At 35.1% G+C, this 24,211-nt stretch overlaps 1 protein-coding gene across 2 annotated transcripts; it reads left to right on the forward strand.

Annotated features, from left to right (window-relative positions):
• The first annotated feature begins 1,459 nt into the window (after nucleotides 1-1,459).
• Nucleotides 1,460-23,498, forward strand: LOC100750021 (putative ferric-chelate reductase 1 homolog). 2 transcript variants are annotated; one of them, XM_012394400.3, is made up of 13 exons: nucleotides 1,460-2,041; nucleotides 4,468-4,694; nucleotides 10,702-11,024; nucleotides 11,898-11,989; nucleotides 16,021-16,180; nucleotides 19,208-19,405; nucleotides 19,680-19,775; nucleotides 20,220-20,376; nucleotides 20,928-21,154; nucleotides 21,981-22,221; nucleotides 22,319-22,431; nucleotides 23,120-23,233; nucleotides 23,320-23,460. In XM_012394400.3, the coding sequence occupies exons 3-13, from the start codon at nucleotides 10,704-10,706 to the stop codon at nucleotides 23,458-23,460; spliced, it is 1,860 nt and encodes a 619-aa protein (XP_012249823.1). In that variant the 5' UTR covers nucleotides 1,460-2,041; nucleotides 4,468-4,694; nucleotides 10,702-10,703. The 2 variants fall into 2 exon arrangements, with proteins under 2 accessions (XP_012249823.1, XP_012249822.1); XM_012394399.3 differs by lacking the exon at nucleotides 4,468-4,694 and having other exon boundaries at nucleotides 2,032-2,041; nucleotides 23,320-23,498.
• The last annotated feature ends 713 nt before the right edge of the window (nucleotides 23,499-24,211 follow it).

Consider the following 24,211-nt stretch of genomic DNA (forward strand, 5'->3'; position numbering starts at 1 on the left):
GGGGGAACGTCGATAAAACTGAGGTGAAGACCATACGGTGAATGTACGGTGCGCCGAACCCCCCATTTTGTTGGCAAGTAGTTAGTCCCTCTCTCTTTACGGCGGCTCAGGAACGGCTCGAGACCACTGTGTTTGAATGACTTTTTGAACAAGTACGCTGAGTGCCTACTAATTATTCACTGTCGGGCATAACGGGTCTTTAAACAAATTTATTTCCTGGACATATTCCCTTCGAGTATCGGTTATCTATACCGTTTCACTATCGACGCATATTATATTAAACATTTTCAATACTAGTTGATATTAAACTAAGCGATATCTTTGTAGTTAGTATTGTTTAGCTTTGTAAAACGATTAATTTTTGAAGTTACGAAATAAAGATGTTTAAATTAATTAAATTAAATTTACAATGCAAATGTTCCATTTATTATTAGATTATATGTATGTAGTACTTAATGGATTAGCTGGATTTGTATTTTAATATATAATATAATTATGTATTAACAGTCTGTGTATAGTAAAGAATTACAATTGCTCAAATTATTCATGATAATTTGTTGGTCATTGGATGTTTGTCCTCGTACGCTTCACCTTGATATTTGATAGTTTCTTCTTAAGTTTCGTCTGGGATCACGACACGGAGTTTTGGTATGTCGTGCCTTCCCTCCGTTATCCCCGATCCGTAGAGTAAAAGCTAAAACTGTTGTTCAGCATTAATACACAGTAACGTCGAAGTCTAGGTATGGCTTCGCCACATTCTTTAACCTTTTCTCGGCGTTTCCTTTAGGTATTTAAAATCAAGTTGATAATTATTCCTGTATATTGCAAAATAGTTCAGTCAAATGCGAGTACGAAAATGACCGAACCAGATACATAAAGAAAAAATCTGTATGTTCAACAAATTATAAATAGCATATGGGAGAATATAATATATTGTATTTATATTTAATAATAGTCTGTCTTACAGATATCGACATACAATTTATATACAATTACATACAATTACATACAATTTTATTCATTGACAATATTATATCGTCTTTTGTATACTAATATCATGAATATGTGATTCGGTTAATTATATTACAACCAGATAATTCTTGAAAATATGAATTAAAATTGCAGTATAATTATCCTTGTTACATTGTGACATTCATAATCCTAATTTATGTATTAAAGCTAAAGAAAAGGAAAAGAATTTAGCTCAGTTCTTTATTAAAAAACTGAAAATCTATATATTTATGATTTTGACATGAGGAAACCATTCCTATTATTATAACTATTTATTTATATTCTCCATTTTTCAACATGCTGGTATGTCGCATAACTAATCTTGTGCGCTCATTGTTTAGATTGTAAACAAGGATCAGAAAGAGCGTGGATCGATCTTCGTGACACGGGTTCCGTTGGCTAGGTACGGACCTGATGTGGTCTCACGGGCCTTTCAACTCGATCCGTATATCCACTACACAGTCTCTCGTAAGGTGTGGTTCTCAGCGTGCTGGTCAGAACTATGCTCGTCCGGAATCAACAAGTGCTTCTCGAGACTACGTCGGGGAAACACTTGACCTAACCGAACTTAGTGAACATCTTTTTCTTCTCGTAACCTCGCGTGCAAAGGAGAGTTCGAAGGGGGCGCGCATAGGTGGCAGGAAGATTCGCGGAGATTGACCGCGTACACAGATTGGCTTGAGTTCATGATCTTCGGTTACAAATATTATGACACCGGTTTGACTCGGTAGATTGTACAGATTAACCTTTTCACTTTGGGATTCGATCGCGAGACCAGAATCGCCGACATTGTGTTGCTTCTTGTGGTGATCGATGACTCGGTGAATTATTGGTTTTTTTGCGTTGAAAGATGCATCTATGACGCGCGTGTTCCCTCACCAGGATCAACGAGGATTCTATATGTACACCGGAGTTCCGCTACACGTGACTTCACGCCTTGCCGACTGCGTGTTTATTACGCTGTAGATTTAATTCAATACACAACATAAGATTGAAGTTGACGAGAGAAAATCACCAAGTATGAAGCACCGTGAGTACAGATCTCGAGATGTTATTTCGCAATTAAGGATACGAAACGAGAGAAACGTTAGTTGTAGATGCGTTATACTATTGAAAAGACCAAATAATTCTCTATTTATTGTACTTATCTTCATAAACTGCGATAAATACGAATTGGTATACACATTTGCGTCTATTTACGACTTCTTACTGAAGCTTCAAATGATCTATGTTTATACAACTTTCATTTCTTACTTAAACTCATAAGACATTCTAACAATGTTTGGTAGAAACACCTTTTAATTATCTAAGATGTATTGTATTTGTTAACATGGAATCATTCGACTTCTATTTAGGGTGTTTCCAGTGGTAGGTTGTTTCACCGATAATAGGGTTTATTGATGGATAGATTCAACGCGGTCCATTGACCAAATTCAGCATGCGAAAGTCGCAACCCTAGCGTAACATACAGATGACAGATTTCCATTGGTCGCACGACATTTGACATAAAAATGAAATTTCACGCGGAATTTATTTGATGGAAAGAGTACTCGTACAAAAAAGTGACTAGTTTCAAGACGCCTCTTGGTAAAATAAAACCATGACAAATACAGTCGTGGTTCATTCCATATTCTATGGGAACTGCTTAAAAAACAAGTTTTCTGGTGCACCTGTCACCAGCCAGAACGTTTTTATATTCCTGCACGTGGCACGGTGCACAGGCGCTTCGTCGAGAGAATGAAAACGTTGAACTATTACGCGAAATCAATTTTGTTTCCACGTATAATGTTCCAATGCAATTAATAAATAAGCGCCTCGGTAATGTTTTAGAAAGTTAATCTTGCGTTTGAAGCTTCAACGAACTTTCTTTCCTTGTCCCTTTGGTAACTGATTCTGAATCGATTATTGATAAGTAGTGCATCGGATAGCATTAAAATGATTCGTTCCAACTTCTTTTCGATGACCTATTTTTAAAAGCGTTTCGGAACCTTAACTTTGTCTTTAAAATATTATTTTCCGAATCGCGAGCGATATTTTTGAATATTTTATAAAGGCACGGAAACTTACTGCTTCGATATAGTCTGTACTGAAAAGAACAAGTCAATTGTTAATAGTTGGAGAGAATTTATAATAATTTATAGAATAGGGTTTTAGCATAATTTCAATTTATTCTGACGTTAACTAATTATATTTCCTAACTAATTTGATTTATTAGAAAAATAAATATGTTATATTAATTAAACTGCTAACAGGTTGATTAAATTTTTTAAATCATAAATAGCAAAATCAGCATAAATTTAAAATAATATTCCAGCTAATGTTTTTATGTTTGTTAATAGTAGCTGTTGATAATATTTTTTAAGTCTGCTCGCGTAATAAATTAGTTCGCCGTATGTCGTGCTAACGGCAGAAGAATCTACGAACAATGTTCAGCGTGAAATTTCTAGGGCACGAACGCGGATATACATGAACGAAGTAATAAACGCATAAAATATTATATTAACATATGGTTTGACATATTAACGTAGGAATCTAGATTGCTCAGAGAGGAATTTCTAGGACAGGAAAGTAACGTTACTATAGCTACACGTTCGCCAAACACTTAGTTCTATCGGAAATTGTGGAATATTTCGATATATAAAATTATTGTTCGAATGTAAAATGTCCATCGAGTCATAAATATTTTTCATTTAACTAATTTTTTTGTTAATTTTTATTCTTTGATCATGTTTTATACAATTTTGATGATTTTTTTTCAGTTCACTAATGAGTGAATTCAAATGGAAAATAAATGATATGTAATGTTATTTTATTTGCACAAATGACGTGTAATGTGTGATACCACGCAACTGACTCATGTGCTATTCCATTATGTATAATTCATAAGAGCACGTATCTTTCGACACGATAGAGGCACCGTGTAGTATCTTTGTGCGAGTTTTATTTTTGGATTTTCGTATAGGACAATGTTTTGCGTCACGTGTTGAAAATGACAATATTTTAAAGAATATTCAAAGCCTGCATCAACTTCTTTATACCTCACTCTTCATCCTTATGCAATATTCAAACAAAAAATAAATTCTAAACTTTTGAAGCTGATATATAAGGAAAGAAAGTGTGAAATAAAAGATTTATACATCGCAGTATTCTCTAGGGTGTAAAATACACATAGTTAGGTAGACGAAGATATTTACGCATCGTTGTTTCTTATTTATTCAGACACAGATTAAGTTCACTCATAAATTTTTTGTAACCTGAAATCTACATAAACGTTATACTTTAATCTGCATAAAGTATCTTAATCTGAATGTAAAAAATTGTTATCCGCAAAATGAATTAATCTCAAAGAAACGAGAGCTCTAATAGAAATATTTAACATAGAAAATATATTCTCAGTAATCTTTCTAGCCGTTATACGCAATAACATTCACTTTGCTTCTTCGTTTTTCATTTCAGACGTGCACTTTCAATCGTAAATCATATCGAACGATAATGACGATAAAAAATGAAAAGAGAGGCAAGAAAGGAAATTGAATTGTCTCTTTTGCCGCAGAAAGTACCATTTCGCTGTTAGAAATTTCCCCTCGTGTGATAGCCACGGGATCGAACGAAAGCGCAATTCCTTGGGTTAACTCGGTCACAATGTAACATTGTGCATTCTCCGAACTACGATCCATAGATCGGTGGGTGAGCAGCAGCGTTGCCGTGCGCGCGCGTGCATCGCGGGTGGAACGAGCCGCAAAATGCAACGCGGGAAGCCTTGTGCTCGTTGTTTCGAACAATACCGTAATGATACATGATAATAACCAACGAAGCGTGATTGCCGTGCTTCTTAACTCTTCATCTGTCATTCAAACGTTGTTTTTAATGAATGGATTTTTATCCTCTCGGCTTCCCCCGTTACGAACTCCATCGATGAAAAGAACAATGTGCCCGTTTAAGTCTATTGTACATAATACACGTGCACAAGCCTGTATTTTTCGCTTTACCACGACGAGTAATATTTAAAATAGGTTACTGATCAAAAGGATCTGCACACTTGTTTATTTTTTGGCATAATGTAATTTAATTAGGGAACTGTATACGTAGAATAGAAACGATGCGTTGATTTATGATGGTTATACTCTGTATTAGTAGTCTATTATTATAGCATAGTAAACAAATTTCGAAAAGACTAAATATGCAATGAAATATTGGCATTTATGCGAGTGAAACGGCTCATGGCATAATTTCTTAAGAAAATTTATAACAAAACGTTCTGGAGAAGACTATTTAATTTGTAATACACAGATCAATTCTTCTAATCATATAATAAACTGTCGTCACTAGTTCAATTATATATACCATATATATATATGTATAAATTTTAATGAATGTCAATAGATACATCAATTATGTCAATCGTGTATTGAGCTTCGATGTAACGTCGGTAAATTTTTAAATAAATAATTAAAAGTTCATTACTCGGTGATTCTACAAGAACATGATAAATATCGCTTTTAGTCATTACTTTCTCATTAATTCATATAGTTTACTAATATTTATACACTATCGCTATAGGTTGGGTAAAATGCCTGGGATCTTACGCGGGATAGTGTATATACTCAGTGTGTTTGAACGAAAGTTTGCCATACATCGTCGACGATATGTATCATACACGATGGTATCTGTATTATTTCAATAATACATATAAACTGTTGGAAATTGTGAAGATATTAATCTCGGCGAATAATACCCTGGCATGATGACTTATGTTCATGTCTGAATGTACGGCATCCATAATATGCATTTCGCTTTTTCAAACGTTTGTGGCTGACTAATTACGCGTTTTTACGCTGCTTGTTTACATTTTGTCTAGTTACAACGCGGATATAATAGGTACATGTGGGATAAAAAATATATCTCCTAATGGAAAATATGCAAGTAAGATATCGATCATCCGCTATTCCATGCAATTAAAGACGTTGAAAAACTGACAATTAAGCAGCAAGTGCTAATGTCGATGGGAAAGTTCTCCATTGTTTTAGAGGGTCAAGGTATAGATCGCGACACAATTTCGATTTAGGTATGCCGCGAATTGAAAAATCGTATCTACTTACGTACACGACGTTTTGCAATGTCTCTTATTTTTTTCGCAACGATACGACGCATCGAATGTTTCACAGAGAGAAAATATTCTATCGTCGTTCGTATTAGAAAGGCTTGCGACAATACGAAGACCCGCATTCATAAAAATTATCAAAGGTACAAGAATAAAACTAGTATAAGATAAAAATTGTAAGATTGCGAGAAGGTTAAATTTTCCACAAATGCATAGAAACGTGCGCTCTAATCGTCGCTATTATCACGAATGAAATTCGTTGACACTGAAACATTATTCGCGATACAGCGAGCCGTTTAATACGTCTTTTGTAGTTGGAATTCTCGTACACATTCAGTTAGGTAATGTTTGCATGCAGTCTTGAAGATTTCTCTTCGTTTTCACTCTATGGAAATCGGATCGTTGGTGTATTAGTGGTAACAAGCTGTTGTTCGCTTTCGAGTTACGCTTTCAAAACTGTAAAATCAAGAAATACGTATTTCGCGTATAAAGTCGATCATTTTTCGAGATTTTAATTTAAATTTAGTTCGTGAGATATAATATAGAAAAGCTTGGACTTATATGTAGAACTCTGAATATATGGAGTTCAGGCCCGTGAACCAGTGGGATGCAAGAATTTCGGATCTTTAAATATTTCGCGAATTTCGGAGAACATGGGAGGTTGAAATTTTGTAATATTTGTAGATCCGTGGAAGTTTTTGAGATGTCAGGAATTCATGGAAATGCTTGAAATTTCGGGCTGTTTGGGAGATTTCGAAGCGACCGAGACTTTTAGAAAATCCTCAAGTATTTAGAGATTTTGCAGGTTTAAAATAATTCAGGACAGTTTTAAAATCCCTACTAGATTCACCGAGACGTAGGATTTTCTTCAAAATCTCAAGATTAATATGAAACTTTCTTTGGTAAAAGTGCATGAGTTCTCTGTATTGTGTCCGATGAATTTAAATCTATGTATATTAGTCTGTTGGGAATTCTTTGTTTTCCTTGATAGAGTCATGGCTCACGTTTCACTAGATTTCCCGATTCTAACGAACTCGATATTGGGGCACGGGTTTGCACGTGCCATGATGTCGCAATAGCGTAAATGGACCATAACAGAAGTGGGCAAGCATCGACCTTGTCTCGAATATTTCAGGCTGCAAGTATAAAATAAGTTTCGTAATTGTCCTTAAAACACAATCGTTCTTCTGATTGTGGCCATTTGCTCGCCCCAATAGAATGGTAGCGTAACACCATGATTTCTTCGAAACGAGGAGAGTCGTAGAGGATGATCTAAGTTTCCAGCAATTCACATAATTGAAGTCAATTATACACCACTGATTCCATCGAACACGATCGTATCTATACAAAATTTGACTTCAGAAATATTCCTACCAAGTGATACAAATATTTGAACATTTATAAAAACTTTCTTCCGAATATATATATTCTGTGTTATACGAAACATTTGAAAATTTCATTAGCATTTTAATGAGACACGATTATGACGATCATATTGGTAAGATTTGAAATACATCTGAAAATTTACATAGAAATTACAACATATTTATTGTAAGCTTACACTTCTCAGAGATCGACAAAATATTTGATCGGATAATTATTCGTTATATTAATAACTCACAGCATTCAGAAGGATGATATTTAACTAATTATATGTTTAATATCACTGTTCATATTATGTATTGATTTTTTACTGTAATGTAAGTATATGTTTGCAATAAATTTTATTGTAGATTTCCAGATTGTTTTCAAAATTTACCGATATAATCTTAACAATAATTTCCATAATAATTTAAGTCTCATTAAAATGCTAATGACATTTCGAAATGTTTCGTATGACATACATAATTGCATTCATAAAAGGTGTCTGCAAGTGTTCGAATATTTTCATGGGCCACTCTATTTGCAACGTTATGGGAGTGTTTCAATACATATAAGGAATAGTGTATACAGACAAAAATATTTGAACGAGTAGAAAAATGTCAGAAACGCGATCGCCAGTGGATCGCCAGTGTACCGTTTTGTTATTTACAACGATTCAAAGACTGCCGAGTTGTGTGCAACCCACGCATGAAAGACGCTCACTTTCACCTATTGAGTTCTGCTGGACGACCCACGGGATTTCTTTGCTTGCACATTCCTAAACGACACTGAAACACCGCGCCAGTTATATTATGTAATAGGCAATAGCTTTAATAGCTCGACCCTCGTCGTTGAGGCACGTGAAACAGCATTACTCGATTCAAGGAGGAACGCGATAATTCTTTATCTTTTCCTTTTATTTTTCTTGGAAATGCAGAAAATATTTATTAAAGTAGAGTACCTAGTAAGTAGATTGCATTAAATATGTATTTATGAAGAATTTGAAAGTACAGTAACAAATGAAATGCACATAATACATAAAAGTATAGTAAGATAGTTCTAGCAGTTATTTAACAGATTAACGAAATTGCTATTTAGGTGCCAGTCTTTTAATTATATTCGTGAAAATGTGAGCTTCGCATAAATATCCGCAGTTTACTAAGAAGTAAAGTGTCCACAGATTCTTATTTCGCGGATTGCGTTATTTTCTCATTGATGTATGAATCATGGCCGCATCTGGACAGCAGAATCTGCGGTTACGGTATTGCTAAACTCATAAAGTTGCGCCACGATAACCAACAGTCCGATGCACTAGACGTTCTCGATCTTTTTTCACCTACGAAGAAAAATACTTAACGCGAACTTATACGATTTAATAGAGGAAAGCACGGATCTTTTTTATCTTTCCGTTTTCCTTATCCGAATTTCTCTCTTAATTTTTCATCCTCTTTTACAAGATTATGAAAATGCTCGCGAGAGGAAGCTTGCGTATTCTGCTTGCGAGGATAACATAGATCAAAATTTTTCCAAGTTTTCAGAGCGAAGCTGATTAAAAAGTGGGTATGAACTGTAAGTTCGACTTTTTAATCTCTCTGCCCGTTTTCGATCCCTCTGCTCCTTTTTCTATTTATTAATAAGTAGTACAAAAATACGCTTCATCTGTTTCATTGTAACGTAGAGAAAGACGCGAAGTGGTATACTCTAGTATTATTTTATTTTATTTATTAGAATGCATAGCCCTCGCCTATCGATGGTAAAGTATGAACAGCAACATCAAAGTTATTGTTTCGATTCTAAGTAATCGAATTTTTTAAAAATTTACTTCATTTGAAATTCCTAGCACTTTTCGAAAATCATAGAATTCCTACATGGTTTACGTTTCACTTTTAAATGAATTATTCTCATTTTCGTTCGAGTTACTTTTATTCTGTAATATATGAACATTTACAGAAACAGTTATATCGATGAAAAGTATTTAATTTACGAAAATCATTAATAAATGTTTATCTAATTTTTCTATAAATTGTTTATCTAATTTACGAAATTATATACATTATGAAATGGTTAATAGAAGGACAGAAAAAGAGGTACGAAAGTTCTCGATATTGATGGCACTAAATATGCTCGAAGCAAGTGCAGAAATGGAGCAGCGGGAATTCCGGTCAGTTTAGAGCGGTGACTAATGCTTCACATTCATAGTGTTAAACTGTTCGATAGTCGCGGGTGACGTATACAGAAAAGTAGTCGTATAAGTCATGTATCTATATACATTCTGTCACTAAGAAACTACCACGAATTTTCCAACGTTATAAAATGTAGCTGGTTTTATTATGCACACGTAGATATTCTTGGAATTGGGTCAATATCCTTGTATCGTCTTCGCATAGTCTGGAACGTGTAAAAAGTAGATTGAATAATGCGCATTCGCTTCGTATAAGGACACTTCGTCGATGGTATTCGTTCTTCTGTACAGACTAGTCTTACGAGTTTATGGGACTGTCTAGCGTGATACGACTTTGACGCTCGTTCATTAGTATGAAATCTTCATCGGACCGACCAGCGAAGAAAAAATTTGAAGAAATACAGGAATCAAAGTAGAAAGTCTAAAGAGCGACCTTTGGTGTTTTTTGAAATACTTGAAAGCGTGTGAAGAGAGAAGAGAAAGATTGACCGACTAATATTGGTCTAATTGCGAATACGAAACTCTCGAATTATTTCAATAATTTATCCAACTAAATCCTTATCTGATTTTATTTCGATACGTTATTAATGTAGCTACTAGTCTGCAGAACTCCCACTTATCTGGACTCCATTTATTCCGGATTGTAACGGAACTGCAGTTAATACTCGATTAACTAAACTCGCGTTACGATAGAATTTACATTGTTCGAACGCAAACTTAGATCATTTGGAAGAAAAACCGTAGGTAAAAGAATTGATATTGGCAAATTCTTGTTACACTAATTCAAATTAAACAATGGGCTTCAAATATACTGTACGCGTTATATAAAAGTCGTATATTATGTCGTGTTCATCAAAATCATCATGATCACATTTGTAAAGTTTGTAAGAAATAGAAAAATGTAGGTATATTTAAGGCAAGAAATATGTAGTATGATCGCGGTAGTACTTATTTAGTAATTCAATTAAGCAATTTAATATATTAAGTTTCGTAATTTAAAAGGAAGGTCGTATATGATTAAATGTGTAAAATTTGTATGTTACAGTAATGAAAGGAACATTTGTAATCTTCCTAAGCGTTCTCTCGTTGAGAACGCTGGGTCTGCCGACTGGAGCACCGCCAGATTCATGCAAAGATCTGATGCCTCGTCATCCTGGAAGCACGAAGCAGGAAACTTACCCTCCTCCTTACCAAGTTTTACCAGCTGCAGGACAAGGCAGAGTCCGGTTAATTCTGGGAAGTCCTCACGGTCTTGCCTACGAGGGTTTTATGATACTTGCACATGACTCCGAGACCGGTGAATTCGTTGGAGAGTTTGCCAACTTGCCCGATTCGGCAAGAATCGTCGAGTGCACACAGGGTATAAAGGTAAACACGTTACTGTGTCATGAGTTATTTTATTAAAGTTTTCAGATATTTGCCAATTTTAAAACGAAAAAATAGACAAAATGATAAATTCATAAAATATTGGAATAATGTTATATATTATTCTATAATTACTATATATTCTTGAGGATTACAGGAAAGAGACACGACAAGTCACACTTTCTGTCTTTTATAGAAAATCACTTTTAGAATTCAATATTACAGCTACTTCCATCACCTAAGATGTTATTCCATTCAATTTAGATTCGATTTATTAGATTTATTCGACTTCTAGAAATATTGATTGTTCCAATATTAGCTATTCTATTGGTTTCACATAAAATTTCTTGAAATCATTATCTATTTTTACAAGATAATAGGAGGTCATTTTTAATTGCAACTATTTAATTATATAATATTATATAATCATTAAATAAGTAGAATAAGACTATGAATAACAAGTGCACCAACCTAAATAATATGCAGATGAGCTAATAAACAAATAAATATGTTTCGTACGTTTTGATCGAAATAAGAAATAAAAAGTACCAGATAAGATAACATAAATAAAGTATACTGATTACATAATATGATACAAATGTTAAATAACGACACGAGTATCAGATACGGTAACAAATAATTTAGCATATTGATCGAATAAGGGTTTGAAAGGTGTTCTTCGAGCGATCAATACGATTTTTTTCGAATGATTAGAAAATTTGATGATTTATAGTATTTCCCGATAGGATCGTTTCGATCGTAGTTAGCAAGCTCTCGAAGGCTACGTGAATCACGTTGTCGTGTGCTCCCGAAGGACAGAGGCAAAGTGCTACACGACACGACGATTAAATGCTTTTTCCTTTTCCTTTTGTTAAGAACGCGGTGACTCACACGAACGTCAGCAAGAAGCACAATCTCGAGTTTGACTGGGAGGCACCTGTAAATTACGAAGGCACCATTGTTTTCAAGTGAGTATTCGATAGAACACTCGCGGGTTTACGTTATTTCGTAATCTCATTCAAATTTCTACCAATTGTCGTATATCCTTAGGAAATTTTGATATTGATTAAAAGTATCGCAGAAAATTCGATGATATCATGTATTTAAATATCGTACGCATTTCTTGTTTTTACAATGAATTTATTTTACTTCGGTTGAATGATATATATTGCAACAAATGTATTGCCACGATATGGCAGTTGAATGTGCAAGAGGTATGGTTTGTAAGAATGCGGAAGCAAGATATATCACATCATGAAAATCAAACCTTGTCGTACTTCAATACTTTCACAGTAAACCTCTCGTAATCCTATCAAGACTTTTTGCATTCAGAGATCTTGTACTTTCAATACTGCCATTTCAAGGTTGCATAACTCTTTCATTTACACCTAATTACGATAGAATTATTATGCGTTACAATTATTTTTAGTAGTGAATTTTTCTCATACTTCTCTACTTCCATTTATTTTATCTTTTTTAAATTCATTAAAATTTTCTTTATTTCCTCGCGTCCTCGAACCTTCCATTCTTCCTGATGTTTAAGAAACATTTTCTTGAAGACGTATTTGGAATATTCTTCGTCGTAACGAATGAATTACAAATTTTTACGGTTTGTAAAACGCCACTTTATATTCACCGCTTATTTTGTTTGGTCATTTTTATCGACTACTCATTCCTGATTTTTATAACAATCGATACAAATAGCTTGCTTACTATCTGCACGATGAAGCAATAAAATAAAACATCACGAAAAAATAATTTCTGTATACATCACCAGATTCGTTCCAACGCTTACCATCAGTTATCGTATCAGTTATGTCTTATTACAGTGCTAATGAAGTTTTAAAATGTTTTACATAACGCGTACGATACATATACAAAAGTTTTCTGCGCCGAGTGTTCAAACACCTTTGTGTACATATAGATACCTAAGTTTTAAATCAAATAACGCAACTCGAATACTCGAATACAAAAATTCTTATAACTAGCAGAACAGAATCGATTTTCTGTCAGATTGCAATTTATTACACTAGTCCGCATAAAACAAATTAACTCTGCAATCATACAATAAACCGAATGGAAATTGATGATTCATCGCATTCAAAGCTAATGCAAGAATTCATCTGCAAAGTATCGATGAATCGTTCATTCAATTTCTGGAACAAAACTCGGTCTTCGGATCACGGTGTATATAGCTCACGCACGTAATATGCCACGATCTGTCGCACGTATGAATTACGATTAGAAACGAACGAACGAACGCGCGTGGCACGGAGGCGCCTCGGCATCTCCCGTGCACGGAATACAATATAACACGGTTAACGGTGAACGGTGAAACGGCTGGGACATTCGTTATAAACTTTTCCGCTGGTAATCGGTGCCACCGGTTATTTCTGAATGCTCAATTAATACGGGGGACAGAGTGCTGCGCGAGCTCCATTAAAACTTCTCGAGAAATTTATGCCGATAGCCATAAATAACCATTCGGTTCGTTCGAATTCCGCTTTTGACATGTCGCCGGTACCAGTCCACTCTCGTTTATGCTACGTAGTTCATTCGTTTATTCTCCTTTTGATTCGGGTTATCGTTCTAGATATCGAAGCGATCCTTATTTTAATTTGGAGACCACGGCAGAAGGGAATAATAAGTATATCGTTATTGATTTTATAATTCCATTGTCATCTTACGTCTAAATAGAAGCACTTTAGTACGATGTAATTGGAAATGAAAACAACCTGTTAGGATTGATGTGCTAAAAACCTGTTAAAAGTAACTGACAAGCGGACGAAGTTTTATGGAAGCCAAAGATATAATTATTAAAACGATATTTTAATATCCTCTTTAATAACCCTTTATTGTGGATCTTACTACTGTGACGAGTAGTATTTTGAAAATCTTTAAAGGGATTAAGAAACACATATTTGGCTTCAAAACGAAATAAAAAGATTTCAATTACCGGGAATTGATCAACAACGAATTTTAAACATAGAAGATATGACTTATCGTGTTTTTCATCTGTAATCTTCGTATATGTAATTAAAACGAGAAATCTCATTCATATAAATAAATCTCTCTATACTTTTCTCGAATCTCTAGAAATTTATGGTTTGTTTGAATTCTGCTTTTAACACAGTCTGATATCTGGTCCACTCTCGTCCAGTTAGATTGTTCATTCGTTGATTCTCAGTTCGATACGAAGCCTTCTTCCACGCTATCGAAACGATTTTTCAACATTAGACTCCGACTCGTTATTCGTTCTCAACATTGTTATCTTTTATTCCCACGCCTGCACTGGTAATGGGTTGCATCACGTTGACCCGGAAGATCGTAATTTATGGTCTTATCTGCCGAGATGTTGGAATACGAATTGACGTTCCTATAACCCTTTTTTCTCTCCTCCTTTACGAAAACGGAGAGGAACGTTGGTTACGTTTCGTGACTGGTTATGATGCATCGGCTAGAGTAATTGTAGGGTCATTAAATGGAGTAACTCGAAGATGGTTTGACTTTCCAACTGACAGTCCTCTGTTTGTTCGATTGGGAAGAAATATCTGTATATGTAATTAGGGAAACTTTCCAGTTTCGTTTGGTGTTTCATTGGTATTCAAAAGTTTGCACCTACAAGTTCATTTGCATCCTGTATTGTCTGTTTAAACTTTTAAATGAAAGAAACTGCAAATGTTGAGATTTCTAAACTTTGGTATGTCTTTTATTTGCTTAGTTACCTACTTTCAAATGTACATAGCTGATATTAAAAGTACCAATATGTTTATTATTATTTACTTTAATGCTGCTAGTTGCAGCGAAGAAACGAGAACGTGTACAGTAATCTGAATAAATATTTCGTTTATGAGTACTCTATGAAAGTACTTGAAAGAAACAACAATTTACATAACAATTTGATTACACACAGTATTTGTATATATGTACCTCTATTTTTTAATAAAGCGTTTCGTTTTTAGTATAATTTTTGCAATCATATTGAGATATTACCAAACGATATGAAATCTAAGTAGTAATTTTTTAGTATGTAAATGCTATAATAAATACAGTCAAAATAATACAGCAAGATAACTTCGTTCGTGTTAAACTATGTACAACCTTCCGATTAAAGGTATAAATAACCTAACACAAATAAGAATGATAAATGGTAATACTTGCATCGTCTGCTTTTATTGTAACATTCTGATATTACCGATAAAAACTGTTGATAAAAACTGCGACATTAACTCGTTTTAACATCGCATGTCCCAGCATACTCCACTGTAATTCACGTACACAGTTTACTGTTCATCAAATTAGGATCATACGCAATACTTCCATTTTGTTAATTACAATATGTTCTAATTACAAGTAAATACGTAGACGGTCATGTGCATATAATTTGTTTAATCCATTATCACACCATATCAAAAAATATCCGCATCGTTCATTATATCATCCAATTTGAGGATAAAAGTCTCAAATGTTTGTTACCGTAATGAGGACATGAAACGGTAATAAACGGTAATAAAGGCAAAGCACGGAAGCACAATTATTAACACGTCTACTACACCATCGTAATTAATAAACTTCGTCAATAGAATTCGTCCAGACCCTTCAATTTTACAAAAAAAAAAAAAAATCGAAAATACTGAAAAATACGAATAGTCTTAATTCATCCATCATGAATTTTAGCACATCGTTTATTCGAGCACATCCATAATTCGCATACATATGTTTGCCTGAAATTGATCGAAGCGTCCATTGTCGGTAATATAGCTCCGAACGAAACACACGATATTCCTTGGACCTTTGGCTATTGCACTCTTTCAAAGAACCAACATACCGTAATTACCGCAATCAATACTAATATCTTCGTCCTCCTATCAGTCATTTGTACTTCGCTGAAACGCTCCCATTTCCCTTTTCACCGTCCATGGGTCGATATATGTTTCTCGTAACTCTCGTTGATCGTTTCTTTCTTTTTTTCTTTTCTCCCTATTCTACCACGTTGCAGGTCCACGTTCGCGCAGGATTACAGTACGTACTGGGTCGGCGTGGAATCACCGCCAGTTAACGTTCGCAAGCGATCCATCGACGTATTGACCTCGTCTACACCGATCAGTACACTGAGAACTACCACGCCGCCCTATTACAGTCCGACCGTCGATTACGAGGTAAGTATTCTGCGTCCCATTACGTCCCGACCGCTGATCACGAGGCAAACGTGCTTTTCACACCCGATAATCATAACCGCGACTGATCATCGACTATCCAGGGAAAGGGCTGGCGAAGTAAAATCGTGCCCTAACATTGAAATTATTAAACCACTATCTCTTTGATACCTGTTTACGATTGTGAACGTCTTTGATCGAACAAACGCGCTATGGTACTTACTATATCTGTTCAGAATGACAGAAATGTGAACTCGATTCTTGCTATTATATTTTTGACAAATTACTGATTGGCTATTTTATGGAGAAATTAACAGGTACCATAGGGTATTTCTACGAATACTCGATGGTAACGGTTGGACTGTGGATATTTATGCATCTATAGGAAATTTGAAAATGCAAAAATTGTACAAAATGAACGTAGCCTGAAAAATATACAGAATATCAAAAGTATAGTGCTTTCTATAATATTTCGTAGGTACAACAATTTTTTTGTTATCGAGGTTCTACTTTCTTTATTATATTCTGAAAAATATTAATTTGTATAAAAATTCGCAGTCAAAAATATGAATCATATTCTGCTCTTATTACTATAATTTTGATATATACCCGTACTTGCAATAAAAAGATTGAGTTCTTAATAACCGCATTTCTATATAATTTAACAAACACTATCTCATACAGCGAACAATGTTTTAATGAAAACTTACTTTAATGCTTTTAATTTTATGCTTTGTTAATCGCTTAAATTAATTCATGTGCAAACACATAGGCGTACATTCGCAGTAGGTCAACAATGTAGTTAATACATATGTACATACACGTTGCGTATGGGTCTAATAAGAAGTTGTAATTTAGAATACTAAATAAATATTTGAAGTAATAAATCGATCATATTAAATTACTTGGATCGATTAAGAATTTCTATTACGTTTTAACATAGAAAATACAAAGCAATACAATGGTTTTCTACAAACTTGAGAGAAATTTTAGAAATCTTTTAAAGTTGATTTTCAAAGGAATTTTTGATAAATAGATTTCACGATAATTAACGATATATGTGAATGAATGTATCTAGAAACAAGAATGTATAATTAATAACAAAACAGAAGGGTATAATTAATCAAAGAGTACATTGATAAGGGATGTGCGTGTACAATAATTACGAGTTGAAAGTAAGTTCATATTCCGACGTATATTGGTTGGACGATATGCTGCTACATGTATTATGTATGCACAATTGCGCACACCTGCACGCTCGTTAGCTTCGTACAAATGCATAATTTCCATCGAACGGGATACGCTCTTGGTTTTATACTTTATATACTTTCGCCGTTCACTTTCGTGTATCTTCCGATCCGACCGCGCCCCGTAATTTTTGCTTCATTGTCCATTTACTTTTACGTGACTTTATCTCCGTCGCATCAACGCGCAACGCGCCTCGAGGATTAATCTGGGCCAATGGCGAAACGGTGAAACGTTGTGAAACAAAAGGGGACGATAAACTACTTACTCGAGTCATATTTTAATTTTACTTCCCTTTTTACTAGGATGCTTCTTCGTATTGACAGATAGACTATGACTAATTTTATCACTGATTAATTTTTAGACAAATGATTCGAATATCGTTTGTCAATTTTAGTAGAAGATAATAAATCTTCTTTTTCACCATTAATTTCCCATTATTTCATATATATTAGTAACGTTTACGTATAATTAATACAAATAGTTAAATCAAAATGTTCATGTACTTGAAAGCGGTAAGATATTAAACATACTATAAATAATATATGAAACATTTATTGCCTATAAGAACGTATTAGTATGGAAAGAAACAGAAAAATAGTGTATCCCACGGTCGCTAATACGGACACGCGTTCATCTTATCTTTATTCAACGAGCAATTAAAGCAATCACGAGTCCAATTACTCCGTGTGATGTACAAAAATCTTCCTACGACAAAATCGGACGAACTCGCAGGTGTGCTTAATAGAAATGAAAAATGTATATACATACATGAAGTTGGTAATAATCAGCTCTCGAAGTCCGCAATTATTCTGTCTCGCGAACTGTGTCTAAGTTGAAGGTCGGTCGTCACATTTTCCGTCCCTCCGAGACTTCGATCAATCTGCGTCTCTTTTGTCATTCGTGACCACTTTGTATTGTAATTAATCATTGAATTGATATCTTGATGTTCGAGCATTCAACGTTAATCACATTGCGTTGCGTATGCATTGCTCTGCACCGCGGTTCAAATTATAATTTTGATTCGAGTGTCATCTTGAATACGAGCTGCAAGCGTGTTTTGTTTGAATTGACTTCCGCGACAAATGAAAAGATACAGGTCGACGTGTTCTTTGCGTACCGTCCTCGTTACCGGTCCACTTTCGAAACGAGATCGACGTGAGAAAAGGCGGCACGCGAATGAATCCACGCCGGTTTCTCGCTTGGAAACTTTATTGAGGAGTTCCAGAGTGGCGGACTGAAACTACTCCATTAACCGGCTGCGACGCAAGCTGCTTCTCTGCACACACGTATCGCCGGTGTAGGATTTCTCGCCGCGGAAATATCTTCGTATTTTGGATGAAAATAAATCTTTCGGAAATCTCTTGAAACTTTACCGCCAGATTCATGCCAGACGATAAACGTGGTTGAAGAATCTATTGGCTCTAGGATCAACCGTACTCTTAACTTTGCGTGTTAACGTTTGTTCATCCTTTCGTATTATTAGATTAAATTATACGTAGACACTGTCCGTGCCAGATATGAGATGTGTATTGACACGACGAACTTCTATTTCTATTTCCGTGCGAAAGATTATTCTGTTTCTCTAGAGAAACTAGAAAAGCTGCCTGGAAACTCCGTTCTCGGTTGGAGAACTTGCGTTCGGTTCTGTATAAATCTCTGTGTTCTTCGTACCCGGTTCTCGAATCTTAAGATTGTACAAACGCTTTGAGTATTAACCGACGTATAATTTCTTCAGAACTTTGACGACAGCGAGTTATTGTATTTGAACGTGTTATTCTTTAGACGAAAGATGTTGAGGATCCTTTCTACGCCGGATGTGGCTCCACGAAGAATTGCTTTGGTACTCCAGCTGGATGCATCGAGGCCAAAAATTGTATCGCTGCGGTTACTGTACTTGTTCAAGGAGAGCGATATCTGTTTGAATTGCAAGGACGTGATAGTAAATATGTCGCTGTTGGTTTATCCGATGACAGTAAAATGGTAATTTCTTGTTGATTAAAAATAATGTACTTTGGTATATCGTGCTTAGTCATCCAAAAATATCGATTAAATTAAATTATTTTAAATTAAATTACATTAATCATTTGCTACCTAAATAATTACGGATACCTAATTTAGATCGTGGTAAATTTTATGCAACAATGGTTATACTGATTAGAGAAGTGTAGTCTTAGAAAGTTTGTAGAATATTAGATTCAATTCACGTAATTCTACGGTGAACGATTATTTAATCCTTCGTATGTTATATATGCAGGGCGATGACAGTGTAGTTGAGTGCGCGAACGAAGGAGGAGAAATTGCATTACACATGTCTTGGAACTCTGGAAAACGTAATATGCGCCAGCCAATGGTACGTATTCTATTATTTATCATATTAAAGCAGGATACGAACTGAATACCAAATTCTGTGATAATAATAACAAATTTTATTCTGTAGCTGGTTGCTAAGTTCAGAGAGTCTGCATCGCAATTTGCAAATTTGAAAAACGAATTTTTAACTTATTTTATTAATCGTTCGAATAAACATCCAATGATTCGAATTAAATAAAATTAGGGTTGAAAAGAAAGAAGAAACTTCTACCTGCGACTAATATCGAGGTCACTGTTACGTGAGCACGCGAGTCGCGAGCAAGTGAAATTAATAAAATCTTGATCAATGAGCCCCGCGGCGATGGCCGACTTTCGCCTGCGTGTAACATTGTCATCGATTAGTTCTTTGTGAGAATGATTGCATCTATTCGCAGTTTACGAGAAATCTCTTGTGACCTTGATCCATTTGCGATTTCCTTTATAGCAGGAAGGAGCAGTCCAATTGGAGTCGAGTGCGATCAAGGATGACATAATCACGTGCAGATTTTGGAGAGAGAAGACTACGGTTGTTCAAGGCCGCGAGTATGACCTCGTCAGCACACCATACAATCTTCTCGTGGCAGCTGGCAAAAGTTTAAAAAGTACGTTCAATTTCATTTAATCTTACGATAGTACAACTACTGTACCGGCCATAAGTATTAGGATACGTTATTTAGTAAATACTGAAAATTTCTAAGAGATTTTACCTTATTTAATATTTTACGTTACGAGGTACAAAATAAATAAAAAAATAAAGGTAATGAGAAGGATCCAATTTGGATCAAATATCAGTAGGACTTTTAATACTTATGGCTGGCAATTATATATTATACAACCTTTCTAACGCTATTCTGGGAAACTAAATATTCCAAGATACTTTAAAATAAGTAAAAGACATAATTTTATTAGTGCAATGACAAAGTATTTATTCATCTGTCATTATTCTTAGAAATAAAGAAAATAAAAATGAATAAATGCAATAACTTCGTAATTGAGAATACTTTGTAATGAACCTAGATACATGTTTCTGATGAAATGATTTTTTCCAAGAACTCTGCTGAAACTTTTCTTTTTCTCCATCTCCCTTATCACGCAAAGTGAAACGATTGAAAAACGGAGAAACGTTTAAAGAAACATTTGTCGAAACATTTAGGTAACGGTATCGGATTCCATGACACGGCGTACGACGCGACCGGTGACGCAAAATTATTATCCGACGTTGGTGGTTACACTACGGCGAGCAACATTCTAATTCGTGTTCATGGCGCTCTAATGTTGGCATCTTGGATCGGTACAGCGTCGATCGGCATTCTTCTGGCTAGATACTACAAGCAGACATGGGTCAGCTCACAGTTGTGTGGAAAGGATCATTGGTTCGCCGTAAGTATCCAATTTTTCCTATAATCGCGCGCACAAACTGGGCTACTGGTAAGATCTCGACCCAGTGGAAGTAACGACCCCGAGGTTGCGTGTGTTGGCACCTATTTGACGGGGCGATGCTCTTGTCTCTGGGTTCATGAGTTGGGGATCGAGGTTAATCGGAGGAACCGCGAATGGAAGGGCAATTTGATAATGTCACGGGGGTGGCTCTTCCCGAAAATTACCAGTCGACGCACGAACAGCGTGATTGCAATTTAAATCGAACACATTAATCATTTTGCGTAATCAGATTTTAATTGGGAGACACCGGGTGAAATTGTACCGATCGCCGTGAGAATTGTTTGCTTTATGGCGTGCGATCCATACGACAATAAATATGCTCGTAATGTTACGTTCATAATGAAATGACAAGAATTAAATTGCTATTGAGATTGGTTAAACGTATCGATTTTGCTCGACAATTAGATATTTTTCATGTAATGCGGTGAATACTTATTAATTTGGCTTTTAGTATGCAGAGCACGCTACATTTTTTAAACAGCGTAATGTACTTGACGTTGTTGAACTCGAGAGTCTGAACGTTCCGAAAGAACACTTAACTTTGGCCGATGTCCAAGAATGATATAGAACGTATCTTAGACGGCTGAAAGATACTTAACTTCAGATTATTTAATATCCGGTTCGAGTATTCATATATTATAATAATATCGTCGTCACTTATGTTCCTCACTTTGATGTCATTCATTATGAGAATTTAATTCTATCGATGAAATATAATGAATATTATCGACAAGAATATGTTATTTTGCTCTGTTGTTTACTCAAGTGGCACAGATTCTTTATGATACTGACATGGTCGATGACAATAGCGGCTTTTGTAATAATATTCGTCGAATTGGGTGAATGGAGTTCGGAGGTGATACACGCGTCCTTGGGACTAGCGACCACGATCTTAGCCTTTATTCAACCGTTTATGGCAGCCGCGAGACCTCATCCAGGAGCACCGCGAAGACCTCTTTTTAATTGGGCGCATTGGTTCGTTGGAAACGCGGCACAGATTTGCGGCAGTAAGCTTCTCTTCTTTTTCATACTGCACGCGTTTTTTGTGTACTTCTTTTCTCCACGGACAATAGATTAACCGACACATTGAAATTCCTTTCACAGTAATCGCAATTTTCTTCGCGGTCCGACTAAATAAGGCCAAACTGCCAGAATGGATTGACTGGATCCTGGCAGCTTACGTGGTATTCCATATTCTGACTCACCTTATCTTAACGGTAAGAATGGTATTTGATATTTCGAAATCAAAACTCTCGTACATTCATTGAATTTGTACGAGTTTGTGCAATGTACATTATTTTATCTATAGCGGATGTCCCATTTTCATCTATAAATGGATATCTTGAAAGAAGTCGAATAAATAGACTGAAAGAGGGTGGTAGTTGGAATTTTACAAAAGAACAACTAAATGTGTCAAGACTGTCTCAAGGTTAACTTCTTTTTTTTAATGGTTCTTTTTTATCTGCTGCTCCAATTAACCTTGACAAACTTGTTCAAATACCGTGCTATTTTGTTGCTACGCTTTCGACAATATCCATCTGTAAATGAAAAATAAGTTCACTTTGATTATAGTTATTATATAATATTCCTATTTCACTACAAGCTATAATTTGTCGTTTTTAATATTCAGATAGTTACTAACGACATAAAGTTTCGAATTAATTCGCCATGGATTATTAATGTTTTAGAGGAATCAGTTCTCTTTGATCCCGTATGCAATTAGTAGTTCCATATCATGTCTAATATATTTCATATTTGATTATGCAGACCACTGTTGAAAATCTCTTTAATTATACAAGCGCGATTTCGAGACAGGCAAAGCTCTAAATCTGGATCAGCTTTGGTACTAAGTCGGATATTTATAGAGGATCGTTATGTAACGAAGGAAATCAATGTATGTTATAGTTCGTTGGATGTGCCTCTGACAGACAGGCGAGTCAGAGGGTGAATTCATTTCCGATGAAAGACATGCACTCTCGTGGTTCAATGGTCCATCCGGATGCAAGACAGGATGCTCCTGTAAGTTTCTTGCTAATAAGAATCGGCGCGGTGCGCCGAGAATCTCTGAAAATCTTTACCGTCTCATTTCTCATTCTGTTCGATAGCACGCTGGAATCAGGAAATTTATCTTCGGTATATATTTCGTCGTGATCGTCCTATTCACCGCAGCTCTCATTGTAATCACCGTACTGGCGCCTATAGAAGACACATGGGTTACCTTCACGAACAACATTAAAAATTATTAAGTTGCCGTGTAGCGATAAACTGTGCATGAGATTCAGTCAGGAATATTATTACAATAAGTTACAAACTGTTTCGCATTGAGTATGTCCTCGAGTGACTGTTTATATATATGTAAATGAGCATCGAATCGAGATAAATTATCGTTTACAGAGATAACTCCAAAATGTGAGTTATATGATAATACATATTATATTGTTTGATACATCGAATGTTGAAAAGTACATAGTTTGAAGTTTCTCATAGTAGAAGTATAATAAATGATATATCATATCATGTTACAAGCGGCAGTACGTAGAATATCTAACTACATTGATTCGATATATTCTCCCATCGACCTTAAATATCTTCGCATATTTTCAATCTTCGCTTCCTTTTACTTGGTAGACTGACTTCTGATAATTGATTGAATAAGTATTCGTGCAAATTATTCGTACAAATGTCCGTCCAAAATAAGAGTATAACTTAAACATAAAATATAAAAACATATTTTATTTTTTTCTATATATGAAAGAAGGCATTAGTTTGTTTATATCTGCGAGATTATTCGCAACACATATATTGTTGTTAGAAGCTCTCAAAGAGTTCTGTCTGTAAGGTGCTTTTATATTTAAGTCGTCTTTATCGGTAAGATATACGCAGATTATCCATATTTATGATGTAACGTTCACAGTATTAGTTTTTACAACATATGTATTTTCGATTTTTACACGTGTTTAGATTTATTTTGTACTACGATAAGTGTTATTCTATAGA

The sequence above is a fragment of the Bombus impatiens genome, unplaced genomic scaffold (genome assembly GCF_000188095.3).
Source record: "Bombus impatiens unplaced genomic scaffold, BIMP_2.2 scf_0083, whole genome shotgun sequence".
Taxonomy (NCBI): Eukaryota; Metazoa; Arthropoda; class Insecta; order Hymenoptera; family Apidae; genus Bombus; species Bombus impatiens.